Source organism: Cherax quadricarinatus, chromosome 37, assembly GCF_038502225.1.
Source record: "Cherax quadricarinatus isolate ZL_2023a chromosome 37, ASM3850222v1, whole genome shotgun sequence".
Lineage (NCBI taxonomy): Eukaryota > Metazoa > Arthropoda > Malacostraca > Decapoda > Parastacidae > Cherax > Cherax quadricarinatus.
Window position 1 is genome coordinate 10,157,641 of NC_091328.1, and position 19,997 is coordinate 10,177,637.

The following is a 19,997-nucleotide window of genomic DNA, read 5'->3' on the forward strand; positions in this document are numbered from 1 at the left end:
CCAGATCCGTGTGTATGGTTCCAGATCCGTGTGGATGGTTCCAGACCCGTGTGTATGGTTCCAGATCAGTATGTATGGTTCCAGATCAGTGTGTATGGTTCCAGATCCGTGTGTATGGTTCCAGATCAGTGTGGATGGTTCCAGACCCGTGTGGATGGTTCCAGATCCGTGTGGATGGTTCCAGATCCGTGTGTATGGTTCCAGATCCATGTGTATGGTTCCAGACCCGTGTGTATGGTTCCAGACCCGTGTGTATGGTTCCAGACCCGTGTGTATGGTTCCAGACCCGTGAGTATGGTTCCAGATCCGTTTGTATGGTTCCAGATCCGTGTGTATGGTTCCAGATCAGTGTGTATGGTTCCAGATCCGTGTGTATGGTTCCAGACCCGTGTGTATGGTTCCAGATCCGTGTGTATGGTTCCAGATCCGTGTGTATGGTTCCAGATCCGTGTGTATGGTTCCAGACCCGTGTGTATGGTTCCAGACCCGTGTGGATGGTTCCAGACCCGTGTATGGTTCCAGACCCGTGTGTATGGTTCCAGATCCGTGTGTATGGTTCCAGATCCGTGTGTATGGTTCCAGATCCGTGTGGATGGTTCCAGACCCGTGTGTATGGTTCCAGATCAGTATGTATGGTTCCACATCAGTGTGTATGGTTCCACATCAGTGTGTATGGTTCCAGATCAGTGTGGATGGTTCCAGACCCGTGTGGATGGTTCCAGATCCGTGTGGATGGTTCCAGATCCGTGTGTATTTTTCCAGATCCATGTGTATGGTTCCAGACCCGTGTGTATGGTTCCAGACCCGTGTGTATGGTTCCAGGCCCGTGTGTATGGTTCCAGATCCGTGTGTATGGTTTCAGACCCGTGTGTATGGTTCCAGATCCGTGTGTATGGTTCCAGACCGGTGTGGATGGTTCCAGACCCGTGTGTATGGTTCCAGATCCGTGTGTATGGTTCCAGATCCGTGTGTATGGTTCCAGATCCGTGTGTATGGTTCCAGATCCGTGTGTATGGTTCCGGATCCGTGTGGATGGTTCCAGACCCGTGTGTATGGTTCCAGATCAGTGTGTATGGTTCCAGATCAGTGTGTATGGTTCCAGATCAGTGTGTATGGTTCCAGATCCGTGTGTATGGTTCCAGATCAGTGTGGATGGTTCCAGACCCGTGTGGATGGTTCCAGATCCGTGTGTATGGGTCCAGGCCCGTGTTTATGGTTTCAGATCCGTGTGTATGGTTCCAGACCCGTGTGTATGGTTCCAGATCCGTGTGTATGGTTCCAGACCCGTGTGGATGTTTCCAGACACGTGTGTATGGTTCCAGATTCGTGTGTATGGTTGCAGATCAGTGTGTATGGTTCCAGATCCATGTGTATGGCTCCAGACCCGTGTGTATGGTTCCAGACCCGTGTGTATGGTTCCAGGCCCGTGTGTATGGTTCCAGATCCGTGTGTATGGTTCCAGACCCGTGTGTATGGTTCCAGATCCGTGTGTATGGTTCCAGACCCGTGTGGATGGTTCCAGACCCATGTGTATGGTTCCAGATCCGTGTGTATGGTTCCAGATCAGTGTGTATGATTCCAGATGCATGTGTATGGTTCCAGACCCGTGTGTATGGTTCCAGACCCGTGTGTATGGTTCCAGGCCCGTGTGTATGGTTCCAGATCCGTGTGTATGGTTCCAGACCCGTGTGGATGGTTCCCGACACGTGTATATGGTGCCAAACGTGCGTGGCTGCTGCTTGAAAAGACGAAAAAAAGAGACCGGGTAAATGGAGAGAGAGAGAGAGAGAGAGAGAGAGAGAGAGAGAGAGAGAGAGAGAGAGAGAGAGAGAGAGAGAGAGAGAGACAGAGAGAGAGACAGAGAGAGAGACAGAGAGAGAGACAGAGAGAGAGACAGAGACAGAGAGAGAGACAGAGAGAGAGACAGAGAAAGAGGGAAGTCAGAAATGCCATCACCATGCTAGTGTGTGTTTAACCCGGGCAGGTCTGGCTTCCTCCCATCCAATAAACAGGACGCGGTATAAACTCTATATATATCATCGAAGGTTGCCAGCAGGGATACAAGTAATTAATCTCTTTTTATACCTCCCCTCGCTACGTTACTTCAGTCCTCCCGTCCGCCTCTCAATGCACTCCACAACACATTTTTGGAAATGCAAAATGAAGTGTTTCGGTTTGGTTTCATTCTTACCGATAGCAATCAAGTGAGTGCGTTTTAAACCCTGGAATAAGTTCTGAAATATAATCTCGGTATATAAAGATACGCCCCTCGCTGTATATACCGTGTGTATGTGTAAGTGTGCGTGTGTGTACATGGCTGGGCCAGTGACGTCTGGCAACTTCCCGCCAGAACCCAGCCAGTTCCCGCGCACTTTTCCCGCCATCAGTTTCCCGCCAAAAGCCAAGGCGCGAGGCTGTCCACTTTCCCGCGTCTTCCCCGTCTCTCCACGTGCTCTTGGCTCTTGAAGCAATTTTGGCACTCTAACTTGTGCTCATGAACCAGGAAAAAAAAAATCCAAACAATACCAACTCTAGTGTAAATCGAAACAGGAAAAGTGGAATGTAAATAGACTGCATAAGTTTTTTTCCCTTAGTTGCGGTGCTAACTTAGGAACAACTCAGAATATTAGCAAGTTTGGTGATACTTGAGAAACTAAGTTTGAGGTGCGGTAGTGTGTGGACTGTGGCTGGTAGCTGTCACAATGAGGACAGTGTTACACACGCTCATCCTCTACTGGATAATTAAATACAAAGGTAGGCACATGCATATTTTTCACCTGTTTCTGTTAGAAAAAAAATAATGGTGCCGTATTTTGTGGGAGTGACTAGCCCTCATGTTGACGCTTTTGGTGTTTCTGTTGACCTGATACCTGGGTTATTCTACTGACCCGATGGTCAGTAATGTTGAACCGTTTAATACACTGTGTTGACACTTTAGTCTTTGTATTGACCCGCTAATCATTCTCTGGCTTTTCCGCTTACTTCCTGTCTTTCTATTGTTTTTTTTATCAACTACTTTACGTTTAATTCAAACATATATACTGCTAAATAAACATAATAATATTAGGATTTGCCTGCAGCAATAACATTCAGCTGTCATGTACCTTTGTACACACACACACGCACTCGTACGCACACATTGTTCACATGCTGTTCACACACGTTGGTGAATATAGTAGTGGTGCCCTGATCATCCAGTACTCTGGGACATGATATAGAAGAGTGGATTATTATCAAAACCAAGAGCTAAACCCACAAGGGTCATACAACAAAGAAGAGAGGAAGGATATCCAAAGAAAAAAAAAATACTGCTGATGACATTAGGCCAACCTCTGATGGTGATAGTCCTGGTGCTGTTCACTTTGGAAGGTTAACAAGATTAACATATTACGAGCATTGGGACAACAGAAAAACTAGCTATTCTTATTTCCATGGTAGGATTGTCTAAGCTTTTTGTAGTTCCCAAGCTTGTCTCAGGAACGGGTGAACACACTGCAATAGCTGGAGCCCAGTCCCTGGACCCATTATGTGCCTCTGTAATCTTCTGACTACCTTCCACAGAGTTTGTATGGGGGCGTATGATAATATTAAACTGACTGTAATAAGCATATGTCTCAACCTGGGTAGGTCGACGAGTCTCCTTACACCCACTGCCCCTGTTCACCTGCAGTTAAAAGGTATTTGGGCGTTAGTCGACCGTTGTGGGTCGCAACCTAGGGAATGGTCTAGTACTAAAAAACACTGAGCAACTCGAATGTCTCTCAAATGATCTAATGATGCACAATCTGTGCCCAAAGTACACGACAAACGAAACAAACATTTACACGCCTCTAGTTCCCTGAACATTTGATCCCTGATTACAGGTGTGCCGCCCAAAGAATTATCAACACAGCCACACGAGAACATTTACCTGTCAGGTATGTCGTTCTGAAAGTGAGCGAGGTGGCCAGTAACGTTGAGCAAGCTTTCGCTAATCACAGACTGAAAGTGTCTCCGGGCTGGTCATCCACCAACAAGGACCTGGTAGTGAAGCCTACTTGAACGGCTGAAACCAGAGCGAGAGTGTATGACATCCTATGTAGTGGATGCGATAGGAGGAAAGGTATCTGGATGAAACATCTAGAAGAAAGTGGAAATAAAACACACATACACAGTTAAGACATTCACTGGGGACGTTTCACCAATAGTGGGTTCATCAGCCCTTATAGGACTGTATTAGGACCAACAAAGCCACTATTGGCTGATTAGATATTTCCACTAATGAGGTCCACAGGTGTACCTAATAAAGTGGCTACTGAGTAGCCACTATATATATATATATATATATATATATATATATATATATATATATATATATATATATATATATATATATATATCTTATGGGAGATTCTAAAGAAAAATTGCAAAGGTTAGTGGATGACTTTGAGAATGTGTGTAAAGGTAGAAAGTTGAAAGTGAACATAGAAAAGAGTAAGGTGATGAGGATATCAAATGATTTAGATAAAGAAAAATTGGATATCAAATTGGGGAGGAGTATGGAAGAAGTGAATGTTTTCAGATACTTGGGAGTTGACGTGTCGGCGGATGGATTTATGAAGGATGAGGTTAATCATAGAATTGATGAGGGAAAAAAGGTGAGTGGTGCGTTGAGGTATATGTGGAGTCAAAAAACGTTATCTATGGAGGCAAAGAAGGGAATGTATGAAAGTATAGTAGTACCAACACTCTTATATGGATGTGAAGCTTGGGTGGTAAATGCAGCAGCGAGGAGACGGTTGGAGGCAGTGGAGATGTCCTGTCTAAGGGCAATGTGTGGTGTAAATATTATGCAGAAAATTCGGAGTGTGGAAATTAGAAGGTGTGGAGTTAATAAAAGCATTAGTCAGAGGGCAGAAGAGGGGTTGTTGAGGTGGTTTGGTCATTTAGAGAGAGTGGATCAAAGTAGAATGACATGGAAAGCATATAAATCTATAGGGGAAGGAAAGAGGGGGAGGGGTCGTCCTCGAAAGGGTTGGAAAGAGGGGGTAAAGGAGGTTTTGTGGGCGAGGGGCTTGGACTTCCAGCAAGCGTGCATGAGCGTGTTAGATAGGAGTGAATGGAGACGAATGATACTTGGGACCTGACGATCTGTTGGAGTGTGAGCAGGGTAATATTTAGTGAAGGGATTCAGGGAAACCGGTTATTTTCTTATAGTCGGACTTGAGTCCTGGAAATGGGAAGTACAATGCCTGCACTTTAAAGGAGGGGTTTGGGATATTGGCAGTTTGGAGGGGTACGTTGTGTATCTTTATACGTATATGCTTCTAAACTGTTGTATTCTGAGCACCTCTGCAAAAGCAGTGATAATGTGTGAGTGTGGTGAAAGTGTTGAATGATGATGAAAGTATTTTCTTTTTGGGGATTTTCTTTCTTTTTTGGGTCACCCTGCCTCGGTGGGAGGCGACCAACTTGTTGAAAAAAAAAAAAAAAATATATATATATATATATATATGTCGTGCCGAATAGGCAGAACTTGCGATCTTGGCTTAAATAGCAACGCTCATCTTGGCATATAGGACAAGTGAAAATTTGTGTATGCAATAATTTCGCAAAAATCATTCTGAACCTAACGAAAAAAATATATTTAATTGTGTTTGGTTAGTATTAAATTATTGTAAACGTATTTAAAATATATTTAGTAGGATAAGGCTAAAATAAATTGTTCTTGTTATAATAAGGTTAGGTAAGTTTTCTAAGATTCTTCTGGTGCAAAATTAAAATTTTTTACATTAACATTAATGAAAAAAATATATCTTTAAACGTACAAGAGAATATTTTAGAAAGGACTTAATTTTAAATGAGTTCTTGCTAATTGACCGGCACGACATATATATATATATATATATATATATATATATATATATATATATATATATATATATATATATATATATATTGCCTTTGGGTCTGGAAAGTAGCTGGCTCGATCCAAGAAAGGTTAGGCCCAATTCCTTGGATCATGAGCCCCTCTTTCCCTGAGAGGTCTAAACAAGTGCCACCTTGCCAAAGATAAGAAATGAAATTAGTTAGGAGCTTTCCAAAGCTACATATAATTACCATATTAATGAGAAAGTCAATGAAGCGACGGAGGTAAAAAAAAAAAGTAACCCGTCCTGCAAAAGTAATTTTGCAGGACGAGTTGCAGGATTCGTTGCAAAACGAATTGCAGGTCGAGTTGCAGGTCGAGTTGCAGGTCGAGTTGCAGGTCGAGTTGAAGGTCGAGTTGCAGGACTGCGTGTGAACGTCAGTTTGCAACGTAATTTGCAAGAGCAAGAGTGAAAAAAAAGACAGAATGGAAATTTGTCATTAGTTGCTCTGGCAGTGATTGCCAGTGTGGAAAAGAGAGAGACGGAGCTAGCTTTTACTGGGACAAAATTTCGCTCTGTGTAGCGCTTTATCAATTCGTGAATGAAGCTGTACACAGCGAAACGTTATCCCAGTGAGCGCTTGTTCTGCAACGTGTGTCTTATCTTCACTAGTGTCGTAAGCAAGGCATTCCGAGTCAGGACAGCCTGCCAGCTGCACAGGTTGCTGTCATCCCTAGTAACTAGGGACTCCGCGTCAACCAGGGAGACCACGTCAACCAGGGAGACCGCGTCAACCAGGAAGACCGCGTCAACCAGGGAGACCGCGTCAACCAGGGAGACCGCGTCAACCAGGGAGACCGCGTCAACCAGGGAGACCGCGTCAACCAGGGAGACCGCGACAACCAGGGAGACTGCGACAACCAGGGAGACTGCGACAACTAGGGAGACTGCGACAACCAGGGAGACTGCGACAACCAGGGAGACTGCGACAACCAGGGAGACTGCGACAACCAGGGAGACTGCGACAACCAGGGAGACTGCGACAACCAGGGGACTGTGAAAACCAAGGTGATTACCCCACATATAAATATATTAAACAACCAAGGTGACATCCAGCAACTTCTAAATGCTTTTAGTAACCTAGCTCCTACTTCACAGAACTGCAGTATCTGCCACATGGCTTCCCTACCCACCCTATCATAAGCCTTTTCCAAATCCATACTTGCAACAAACCGCATCTTACAATATCTAAATACTGCTCATTTATATGCATCAATATAAATAAGCACCTAACTCTTCTCAATCCTCCCTGCTAATCTGTACTCCTACTTTCTGTCTTATTACTAATAATAATTCTACCATAAACTTTACCTGATATACTCAGCAGGCTTATCCCCCTTTTAACTCTTACCTTTTCTGTTGTCCCTCATACAGAGGAACAATGTACGCTCTCTGCCAATCCTTTAGTGCCTTCTTTCCCTTCTTTCATGCAAATATTAAACAAACACACCAACCACTCAAACACTATATCCCCACCTGCTTTTATCATTGTTGTCTTAACCCCATCTCTCCCAGCTGCTTTGCACCCTTTTCAATCTACCCACTATCTCACGCATTTTCCCACACATGCACCTCAGGCTCCTCACGTCTATACCATTTTATACCACACTGTCCCATGCATGAAACCACTGCCTCAACAGTAATATTCAATAATTCGTCAAATACACACACACACACACCCACCTAGTAACGACCAGCGAAGAGGCGGGGCCAGGAGCTACGACTCGACCCCTGAAACCACACACATTTAAAAGATTAAGACATTTTTATTCTTGTTTACAGATGAACTGCGGTATTACTGACCCTCGTGCAGTCGATAAGCTTGAAACTTCAACCACGCTGCATTTTACTTTCAGACTCAACGAGGATAATTCACTGGCTTAACGAGCAACTTTTACTGCAGATGAATGGGTAAACGACGTGCAATTAAGCGGGTTTAACGACAAGGTGTTTAGAGCAACATAATTGACAATTAGTGTCACCAGAGTAGTTTACTGATTTAACATAAAACGGTTTATCTGTTTTAATAGGCGGTGTTTTACTGGGTATTTTAATGGGTCTTCTTTTAATGGGTATTCCAACTGGGGTTTCTAATGGGTATTGTTTTAGTTTTAATGAATATTGTAAAGGATATTGTTTTAATTGGTACTGTTTTAGTTTTAACGGGTACTGTAAAGGATACTGTTTTAATGAGTATTGCTTTAATGGATATTGTTTTAATGGACGTTTTAATGGTATCGTTTTAATGGATATTGTTTTAATGGATGTTTTAATGGTATCGTTTTAATGGATATTGTTTTAAGAGGTGTTTTAATTGGTTTTGTATTACTGTTTTAATGGGCGTTGTTTTAACGGATGCTTTAATGGTTACTGTTTTAATGGGTATTGTTCTAATGGATGTTTTAATAGGTATTGTTTTAAGGGGTGTTGTTTAAATGGGTAGTATTTCAATGGTATTGTATCACTGGATACTGTTTTAACGGGCATTGCTTTAAAGAGTGTTTTAATGGGTATCGTTTTAATGTTGCTATTTTAATGGATACTGTTTCAGTGGGTGCCGTTTTACTGGGGTTGTTTTAATGTTTTAATGGGCAGTTTTACTGGGTGTGGTTTTACTGGTCAGTTTTAATGGATGTGGTTTTACTGGTTAGTTTTAATGGGTAAGTTTAAAATGGTTTTTATTAGTATAATGCACTGTCACAAAATTAATGACTATCGCAAACTTAATGGCTCTCGTACACCCTAATCTCTGTTGATAACGAACTCGCTTATTTCCAATAATAACGAATTTATTATTCTTCGCTAATAACGTGTTTGCTAATCTCTGCTAATAAAGAAGTTAATGATCTCAGATGAGGCTGGATGTATATTAATGGAACCTGTGTGTGTGTGGGGGGGGCATATGAGGGTGTCTGTGTATGCGTTTGTATGTGTACTCACCTATTTGTGGCTTCAGGGGTCGATTTGTAGCTCCTGGCCTCGTCTTTTCGCTGTGTGTGTATGAGAGAGACTCTTAGCACAGCCTCACTACTCATCATAAGTACAAGTCAGAGTGAGAAGTGACAAGCTGCCTTCGCCAGACATGCCAAGCATCTCCGGGAAATAATGAACAATAAGACCAGGGTAATTACCACTAGACTGCCAGTTAATCCCTTCCTAACTCAGCCTAATACAACCTACCCACACCAGTAAACAACGACGCTAACCAATAACCCACTTGATTAACAGTAGTTTCTCTCTCTCTCTCTCTCCCCCTCTCTTTCTCTCCCTCTCCCCCCCTCTCTTTCTCTCCCTCCCTCCCCCTCTCTTTCTCTCCTCTCTCTCTTTCTCTCCCTCCCTCCCCCTCTTTTTCTCCCTCTCTCTCTTTCTCTCCCTCACTCGCTCTCTCTTTCTCTCCCTCACTCGCTCTCTCTTTCTCTCCCTCACTCGCCCTCTCTTTCTCTCCCTCCCTCCCCCTCTCTCTCTAACAGAAATTAAAAGGCAGTGAGAGGGAAAAAGCCGATAAAACAGAAGTGCAAAAAAAAAGATGTTTTGGCTGTTCGTTTCTCTTACGTTTTTCAATTTTGACTTTCCCCTCAAAGATTTTTTCTTATACAATGCACTTGGGAATAAGGGAGGGGGGGGGGGCGGCCAGTCTATTAAATTTGATTCCTGAAAAGAGAATAACTATCTCCTTGGATCAAGAGCCCTTCAGCAGGGCTCTTTAGTGAAGTTATCAGTACTACAGTATGTATACCAGCACTACAGTATTTTAGTGTAGTTACCAGTACTACAGTACACTAGTTACCAGTACTACAGTTACCAGTACCACATTATGTTAGTTACCAGTATGTATACTAGTACTACATTTGGTGTAGTTACCAGTACTACAATATGTATACTAGTACTACAGTACGTTATTGTAGTTATCAGTACTAAAGTATACCAGTTACTAGTACCACAGTATGTATACTAGTTACCAGTAGTACTGTATGTATACTAGTTACCAGTAGTACTGTATGTATACTAGTTACCAGTACTACATTATGTATACTAGTTACCAGTAGTACTGTATGTATACTAGTTACCAGTAGTAATGTATGTATACTAGTTACCAGTACTACAGTATGTATACTAGTTATAGGTACCACAGCGTGTATACTAGTAACCAGTACTACAGTATGTATACTAGTTACAAGTACCACAGTGTGTATACTAGTTACCAGTACTACAGTGTGTATACTAGTTACCAGTACTACAGTATGTATACTAGTTACCAGTAGTGCTGTATGTATACTAGTTACCAGTACTACAGTACGTATACTAGCTACCAGTACTACAATATACTAGTTACCAGTACTACAGTGTATAATAGTACATGTATACTAGTTACCAGTACTACAGTATGTATACTAGTTACTAGTACTACAGTGTATACTAGTTACTAGTACTACAGTGTGTATACTAGTTACCAGTACCACAGTATGTATACTAGTTACCAGTACTACAATATGTATATTAACTAGTACTACAATATGTATACTAGTTACCAGTACTACAGCATGTATACTAGTTACTAGTACTACAGTGTGTATACTAGTTAACAGTACTACAGTATGTATAGTTACTAGTACTACAGTATATATACTTACTAGTACTACAGTGTGTATACTAGTTACCAGTACTACAGCATGTATACTAGTTACCAGTACTACATTGTGTATACTAGTTACCAGTACTACAGTATGTATAGTTACTAGTACTACAGTATGTATAGTTACTAGTACTACAGTGTGTATACTAGTTACCAGTACTACAGTATGTATACTAGTTACCAGTACTACAGTGTGTATACTAGCGACCAGTACTACAGTATGTATACTAGCTACCAGTACTACAGTGTGTATACTAGTTACCAGTACTACAGTATGTATACTAGTTACCAGATCTACAGTGTGTATACTAGTTACTAGTACAATGTATAATAGTAAGTATACTAGTATACTAGTACAATGTATACTAGTATGTATACTAGTTATCAGTACTACAGTATGTATACTAGCTACCAGTACTACAGTGTGTATACTAGCGACCAGTACTACAGTATGTATACTAGCTACCAGCACTACAGTGTGTATACTAGTTACTAGTACTACAGTATGTATACTAGTTACCAGTACTAGTGTGTATACTAGTTACCAGTACTACAGTATGTATAGTTACTAGTACTACAGTGTGTATACTAGCTACCAGTACTACAGTGTGTATACTAGTTACCAGTACTACAATGTGTATACTAGTTGCCAGTACTACAATATACTAGTTACCAGTACTACAGTGTGTATACTAGTTACCAGTACAATATACTAGTTACCAGTACTACAATATACTAGTTACCAGTACAATATACTAGTTACCAGTACAATGTACAAGTTACTAGTACTACAATATACTAGTTACTAGTACTACAATATACTAGTTACTAGTACTACAATATACTAGTTACTAGTACAATATACTAGTTACTAGTACTGCAATATACTAGTTACTAGTACTACAATAAACTAGTTACTAGTACTACAATATACTAGTTACTAGTACTACAATATACTAGTTACTAGTACTACAATATACTAGTTACCAGTACTACAATATACTAGTTACCAGTACTACAATATACTAGTTACCAGTACTACAATATACTAGTTACTAGTACAATATACTACTTACTAGTACTACAATATACTAGTTACTAGTACTACAATATACTAGCTACCAGTACTAAAATATACTGGTTACCAGTACTACAATATACTAGTTACTAGTACTACAATATACTAGTTACTAGTACTACAATATACTAGTTACTAGTACTACAATATACTAGTTACTAGTACAATATACTAGTTACTAGTACAATATACTAGCTACCAGTACTAAATATACTAGTTACTAGTACAATATACTAGTTACTAGTACTACAATATACTAGCTACCAGTACAATATACTAGTTACTAGTACTACAATATACTAGTTACTATTACTACAATATACTAGTTACCAGTACTACAATATACTAGTTACCAGTACTACAATATACTAGTTACCAGTACAATATACTAGTTACTAGTACTACAATATACTAGTTACCAGTACTACAATATACCAGTTACCAGTACTACAATATACTAGTTACCAGTACTACAATATACTAATTACCAGTACTACAATATACTAGTTACCAGTACTACCATGTACTAGTTACCAGTACTGCAATATAGTTACCAGTACTACAATATACTAGTTACCAGTACTACAATATAGTTACCAGTACTACAATATACTAGTTACTAGTACTACAATATACTAGTTACTAGTACTACAATATACTCGTTACCAGTACTACAATATACTAGTTACTAGTACTACAATATACTATTTACCAGTACTACAATATACTAGTTACTAGTACTACAATATACTAGTTACTAGTACAATATACTAGTTACTAGTACTACAATATACTAGTTACTAGTACTACAATATACTAGTTACTAGTACTACAATATACTAGTTACCAATACTACAATATACTAGTTACCAATACTACAATATACTAGTTACCAGTACAATATACTAGCTACCAGTACTACAATATACTAGTTACTAGTACTACAATATACTAGTTACTAGTACTACAATATGTAGCTACCAGTACTACAATATACTAGTTACTAGTACTACAATATGTAGCTACCAGTACTACAATATACTAGTTACCAGTACTACAATATACTAGTTACTAGTACTAAAATATGCTAGTTACTAGTACTACAATATACTAGTTACTATTACTACAATATACTAGTTACTAGTACTACAATATACTAGTTACTAGTACTACAATATACTAGTTACTAGTACTACAATATACTAGTTACTAGTACTACAATATACTAGTTACTAGTACTACAGTATACTAGTTACTAGTACTCCAATATACTAGTTACCAGTACTACAATATACTAGCTACCAGTACTACAATATACTAGTTACCAGTACTACAATATACTAGTTACTAGCACTACAATATACTAGTTACCAATACTACAATATACTAGTTACTAGTACTACAAAATACTAGTTACTAGTACAATATACTAGTTACTAGTACTACAATATACTAGTTACTAGTACAATATACTAGTTACTAGTACTACAATATACTAGTTACTAGTACTACAATGTACTAGTTACTAGTACTACAATAATCTAGCTACCAGTACTACAATATACTAGTTACTAGTACTACAATATACTAGTTACTAGTACTACAATATACTAGTTACTAGTACTACAATATACTAGTTACTAGTACTACAATATACTAGTTACTAGTACTACAATATACTAGTTACTAGTACTACAATATACTAGCTACCAGTACTACAATATACTAGTTACTAGTACTAAAATATGCTAGTTACTAGTACTACAATATACTAGTTACTAGTACTACAATATACTAGCTACCAGTACTACAATATACTAGTTACTAGTACTAAAATATGCTAGTTACTAGTACTACAATATACTAGTTACTAGTACTACAATATACTAGTTACTATTACTACAATATACTAGTTACTAGTACTACAATATACTTGTTACTAGTACTACAATATACTAGTTACTAGTACTCCAATATACTAGTTACCAGTACTACAATATACTAGCTACCAGTACAATATACTAGTTACCAGTACTACAATATACTAGTTACTAGTACTACAATATACTAGTTACTAGTACTACAATATACTAGTTACTAGTACTAAAATATACTAGTTACTAGTACAATATACTAGTTACTAGTACTACAATATACTAGTTACTAGTACAATATATTAGCTACCAGTACTACAATATACTAGTTACCAGTACTACAATATACTAGTTACTAGCACTACAATATACTAGTTACTAGTACTACAATATACTAGTTACTAGTACAATATACTAGTTACTAGTACTACAATATACTAGATACTAGTACTACAATATACTAGTTACTAGTACTACAATATACTAGTTAATAGTACAATATACTAGTTACTAGTACTACAATATACTAGTTACTAGTACTACAATATACTAGCTTCCAGTACTACAATATACTAGTTACCAGTACTACAATATACTAGTTACTAGCACTACAATATACTAGTTACTAGCACTACAATATACTAGTTACCAGTACTACAATATACTAGTTACTAGTACTACAATATACTAGTTACTAGTACTACAATATACTAGTTACTAGTACTACAATATACTAGTTACTAGTACTACAATATACTAGCTACCAGTACAATATACTAGTTACTAGTACTACAATATACTAGTTACTAGTACTACAATATACTAGTTACTAGTACTACAATATACTAGTTACTAGTACTACAATATGCTAGTTACTAGTACAATATACTAGTTACTAGTACAATATACTAGTTACCAGTACTACAATATACTAGCTACCAGTACTACAATATACTAGTTACCAGTACTACAATGTACTAGTTACCAGTACTAAAATATGCTAGTTACTAGTACTACAATATACTAGTTACTAGTACAATATACTAGTTACTAGTACTACAATATACTAGTTACTAGTACTCCAATATACTAGTTACAAGTACTACAATATACTAGCTACCAGTACTACAATATACTAGTTACCAGTACTACAATATACTAGTTACTAGTACTACAATATACTAGTTACTAGTACTATATACTAGTTACTAGTACAATATACTAGTTACTAGTACTACAATATACTAGTTAATAGTACTACAATATACTAGTTACTAGTACTACAATATACTAGTTACTAATACTACAATATACTAGTTACTAGTACTACAATATACTAGTTACTAGTACTACAATATACTAGTTACTAATGCTACAATATACTAGTTACTAGTACTACAATATACTAGTTACTAATACTACAATATACTAGTTACTAGTACTACAATATACTAGTTACTAGTACTACAATATACTAGTTACTAGTACTACAATATACTAGTTACTAGTACAATATACTAGTTACTAGTACAATATACTAGTTACTAGTACTACAATATACTAGTTACTATTACTACAATATACTAGTTACTAGTACTACAATATACTAGTTACTAGTACTACAATATACTAGTTACTAGTACTACAATATACTAGTTACTAGTACTACAATATACTAGTTACTATTACTACAATATACTAGTTACTAGTACTACAATATACTAGTTACTATTACTACAATATACTAGTTACTATTACTACAATATACTAGTTACTATTACTACAATATACTAGTTACTAGTACTACAATATACTAGTTACTATTACTACAATATACTAGTTACTAGTACTACAATATACTAGTTACTAGTACTACAATATACTAGTTACTAGTACTACAATATACTAGTTACTATTACTACAATATACTAGTTACTAGTACTACAATATACTAGTTACTAGTACTACAATATACTAGTTACTAGTACTACAATATACTAGTTACTAGTACTACAATATACTAGTTACTAGTACTACAATATACTAGTTACTAGTACTACAATATACTAGTTACTAGTACTACAATATACTAGTTACTAGTACTACAATATACTAGTTACTAGTACTACAATATACTAGTTACTAGTACTACAATATAGTTACTAGTACTACAATATAGTTACTAGTACTACAATATAGTTACTAGTACTACAATATAGTTACTAGTACTACAATATAGTTACTAGTACTACAATATAGTTACTAGTACTACAATATAGTTACTAGTACTACAATATAGTTACTAGTACTACAATATACTAGTTACTAGTACTACAATATACTAGTTACTAGTACTACAATATACTAGTTACTAGTACTACAATATACTAGTTACTAGTACTACAATATAGTTACTAGTACTACAATATAGTTACTAGTACTACAATATACTAGTTACTAGTACTACAATATACTAGTTACTAGTACTACAATATACTAGTTACTAGTACTACAATATACTAGTTACTAGTACTACAATACACTAGTTACTAGTACTACAATATACTAGTTACTAGTACTACAATATACTAGTTACTAGTACTACAATATACTAGTTACTAGTACTACAATATACTAGTTACTAGTACTACAATATACTAGTTACTAGTACTACAATATACTAGTTACTAGTACTACAATATACTAGTTACTAGTACTACAATATACTAGTTACTAGTACTACAATATACTAGTTACTAGTACTACAATATACTAGTTACTAGTACTACAATATACTAGTTACTAGTACAATATACTAGTTACTAGTACTACAATATACTAGTTACTAGTACTACAATATACTAGTTACTAGTACTACAATATACTAGTTACTAGTACTACAATATACTAGTTACTAGTACTACAATATACTAGTTACTAGTACAATATACTAGTTACTAGTACAATATACTAGTTACTAGTACTACAATATACTAGTTACCAGTACTACAATATACTAGTTACTAGTACTACAATATACTAGTTATTAGTACTACAATATACTAGTTACCAGTACTACAATATACTAGTTACTAGTACAATATACTAGTTACTAGTACTACAATATACTAGTTACTAGTACTACAATATACTAGTTACTAGTACAATATACTAGTTACTAGTACAATATACTAGTTACTAGTACAATATACTAGTTACTAGTACAATATACTAGTTACTAGTACTACAATATACTAGTTACTAGTACAATATACTAGTTACTAGTACAATATACTAGTTACTAGTACAATATACTAGTTACTAGTACAATATACTAGTTACTAGTACTACAATATACTAGTTACTAGTACTACAATATACTAGTTACTAGTACTACAATATACTAGTTACTAGTACTACAATATACTAGTTACTAGTACTACAATATACTAGTTACTAGTACTACAATATACTAGTTACTAGTACTACAATATACTAGTTACTAGTACTACAATATACTAGTTACTAGTACTACAATATACTAGTTACTAGTACAATATACTAGTTACTAGTACAATATACTAGTTACTAGTACTACAATATACTAGTTACTAGTACTACAATATACTAGTTACTAGTACTACAATATACTAGTTACTAGTACTACAATATACTAGTTACTAGTACTACATATACTAGTTACTAGTACAATATACTAGTTACTAGTACTACAATATACTAGTTACCAGTACTACAATATACTAGTTACTAGTACTACAATATACTAGTTACTAGTACTACAATATACTAGTTACTAGTACTACAATATACTAGTTACTAGTACAAATATACTAGTTACTAGTACTACAATATACTAGTTACTAGTACTACAATATACTAGTTACTAGTACTACAATATACTAGTTACTAGTACTACAATATACTAGTTACTAGTACTACAATATACTAGTTACTAGTACAATATACTAGTTACTAGTACTACAATATACTAGTTACTAGTACTACAATATACTAGTTACTAGTACTACAATATACTAGTTACTAGTACTACAATATACTAGTTACTAGTACTACAATATACTAGTTACTAGTACTACAATATACTAGTTACTAGTACTACAATATACTAGTTACTAGTACTACAATATACTAGTTACTAGTACTACAATATACTAGTTACTAGTACTACAATATACTAGTTACTAGTACACAATATACTAGTTACTAGTACTACAATATACTAGTTACTAGTACTACAATATACTAGTTACTAGTACTACAATATACTAGTTACTAGTACTACAATATACTAGTTACTAGTACAATATACTAGTTACTAGTACTACAATATACTAGTTACCAGTACTACAATATACTAGTTACTAGTACTACAATATACTAGTTATTAGTACTACAATATACTAGTTACCAGTACTACAATATACTAGTTACTAGTACAATATACTAGTTACTAGTACTACAATATACTAGTTACTAGTACTACAATATACTAGTTACTAGTACAATATACTAGTTACTAGTACAATATACTAGTTACTAGTACAATATACTAGTTACTAGTACAATATACTAGTTACTAGTACTACAATATACTAGTTACTAGTACAATATACTAGTTACTAGTACAATATACTAGTTACTAGTACAATATACTAGTTACCAGTACTACAAAATACTAGTTACTAGTACAATATACTAGTTACTAGTACAATATACTAGTTACTAGTACAATATACTAGTTACTAGTACAATATACTAGTTACTAGTACTACAATATACTAGTTACTAGTACTACAATATACTAGTTACTAGTACTACAATATACTAGTTACTAGTACTACAGTGAGTATGGTTGTAATTAAAGTTTGTTCTAGTGAATATTTTTATATTTTTTATATATTTGTAATATATATGTATCTTATATTTTATGATGGTTTCAAAATTTTCATACTACTTCTGAAGTTTATTTTTTTACTGTTACTATTTTATTTATTTATACAATAAGTACTACTACTGTAGTAACTACTACAACTACTATTACTGTTACTATTACTACAATTACTTTAATAGTATTATTACTACAACTATTTCCATTACTACTACTACTACTTATATTACTACAATTACTAGTTTTATTATTGCCACTACTATTGCTACACCTAGTAATATTTCATCTACTATTACTGCTAAAATTACTATTACTGCAAGAACTATTACTAATACAACTATTTCTACTTCTATAACTACTTTTATTACTACTACAACCACTTCCATTATTACTACTACAACCACTTCCATTATTACTACTACAACCACTTCCATTATTACTACTACAACCACTTCCATTATTACTACTACAACCACTTCCATTATTACTACTACAACCACTTCCATTACTGCTACAACCTATTACTGCTGCTGCCACCACTGTAAATACTACAAGTATAACTATTACTACTACAATTATTATTACTAGTACTACTTCAAGTATTACTACTAGTAAAATAATTACTACTACTAGACTTACTACTGCTACTATTACTACTAGTACTACAACTATTACTGCTGGTGCAATAACTATTACTAGTACAACTATTACTACTAGTGCAATAGCTATTACTACTACAACTATTACTACTAGTGCAATAACTATTACTACTCCTACTACTACTGACTTACTACTGCTATTGCCACTACTGCTACTACAACTGTTATTACTATTATAATTATTACTACCACTACAACCACTATTACATCTAACCGTCAAATTTGCCTCGCAGCCCGAAGGAACTTTATAATTACGCTAATAATTAGAGGGACATTTCTTTGGGTTATTAATGACTCATTAAACCCAATTCCCAGCAACTGGCAGAACTGACTAGTCTTTAGTTTTATTCGTGCCATTAGATGACTTGATCACTTGTAATATTTGGCGTAAATGATTATTCCAGCCGAGGGGAAGAGCTAAACCTGTCGTTGGTATACAATGCTTGGGGAATGAAAGTGGATATCAGGTCGGATCCAAGGAGGGAGCAGCCCTCATTCCCTGAATCAAGAGCTCTTCAATAGTGCCAAGAGTCTAGCATTATGCAGCTTTCTTATCATTATCATAATTTTCATATTCTTTTTCTTATATATATATATATATATATATAATATATATATATATATATATATATATATATATATATATATATATATATATATATATATATATATATATGTGTGTGTGTGTGTGTGTGTCGTGCCGAATATGTAAAACTGGTCAATTAGCAAGAACTCATTTAAAATTAAGTCCTTTCTAAAATTTTCTCTTATACGTTTAAAGATATATTTTTTTCATTAATGTTAATGTAAAAATTTATAATTTTGCACCAAAAGGAACTTAGAAAACTTACCTAACCTTATTATAACAAGAACAATTTATTTTAGCCTAAACCAACTAAATATATTTTAGATTT

At 35.5% G+C, this 19,997-nt stretch overlaps 1 protein-coding gene across 4 annotated transcripts in view; it reads left to right on the forward strand.

Moving 5' to 3' along the window:
• The first annotated feature begins 2,405 nt into the window (after positions 1-2,405).
• The window catches only part of LOC128702646 (cell adhesion molecule Dscam2), a 720,609-nt gene continuing 703,017 nt past the window's right edge, over positions 2,406-19,997 (forward strand). For all 4 annotated transcript variants that reach the window (XM_070091879.1, XM_070091878.1, XM_070091881.1 and 1 more), the window contains exon 1: positions 2,406-2,754. In XM_070091879.1, the coding sequence (XP_069947980.1) occupies positions 2,703-2,754 (52 nt within the window). In that variant the 5' untranslated portion in view covers positions 2,406-2,702. The remainder of the gene's footprint in view (positions 2,755-19,997) is intronic.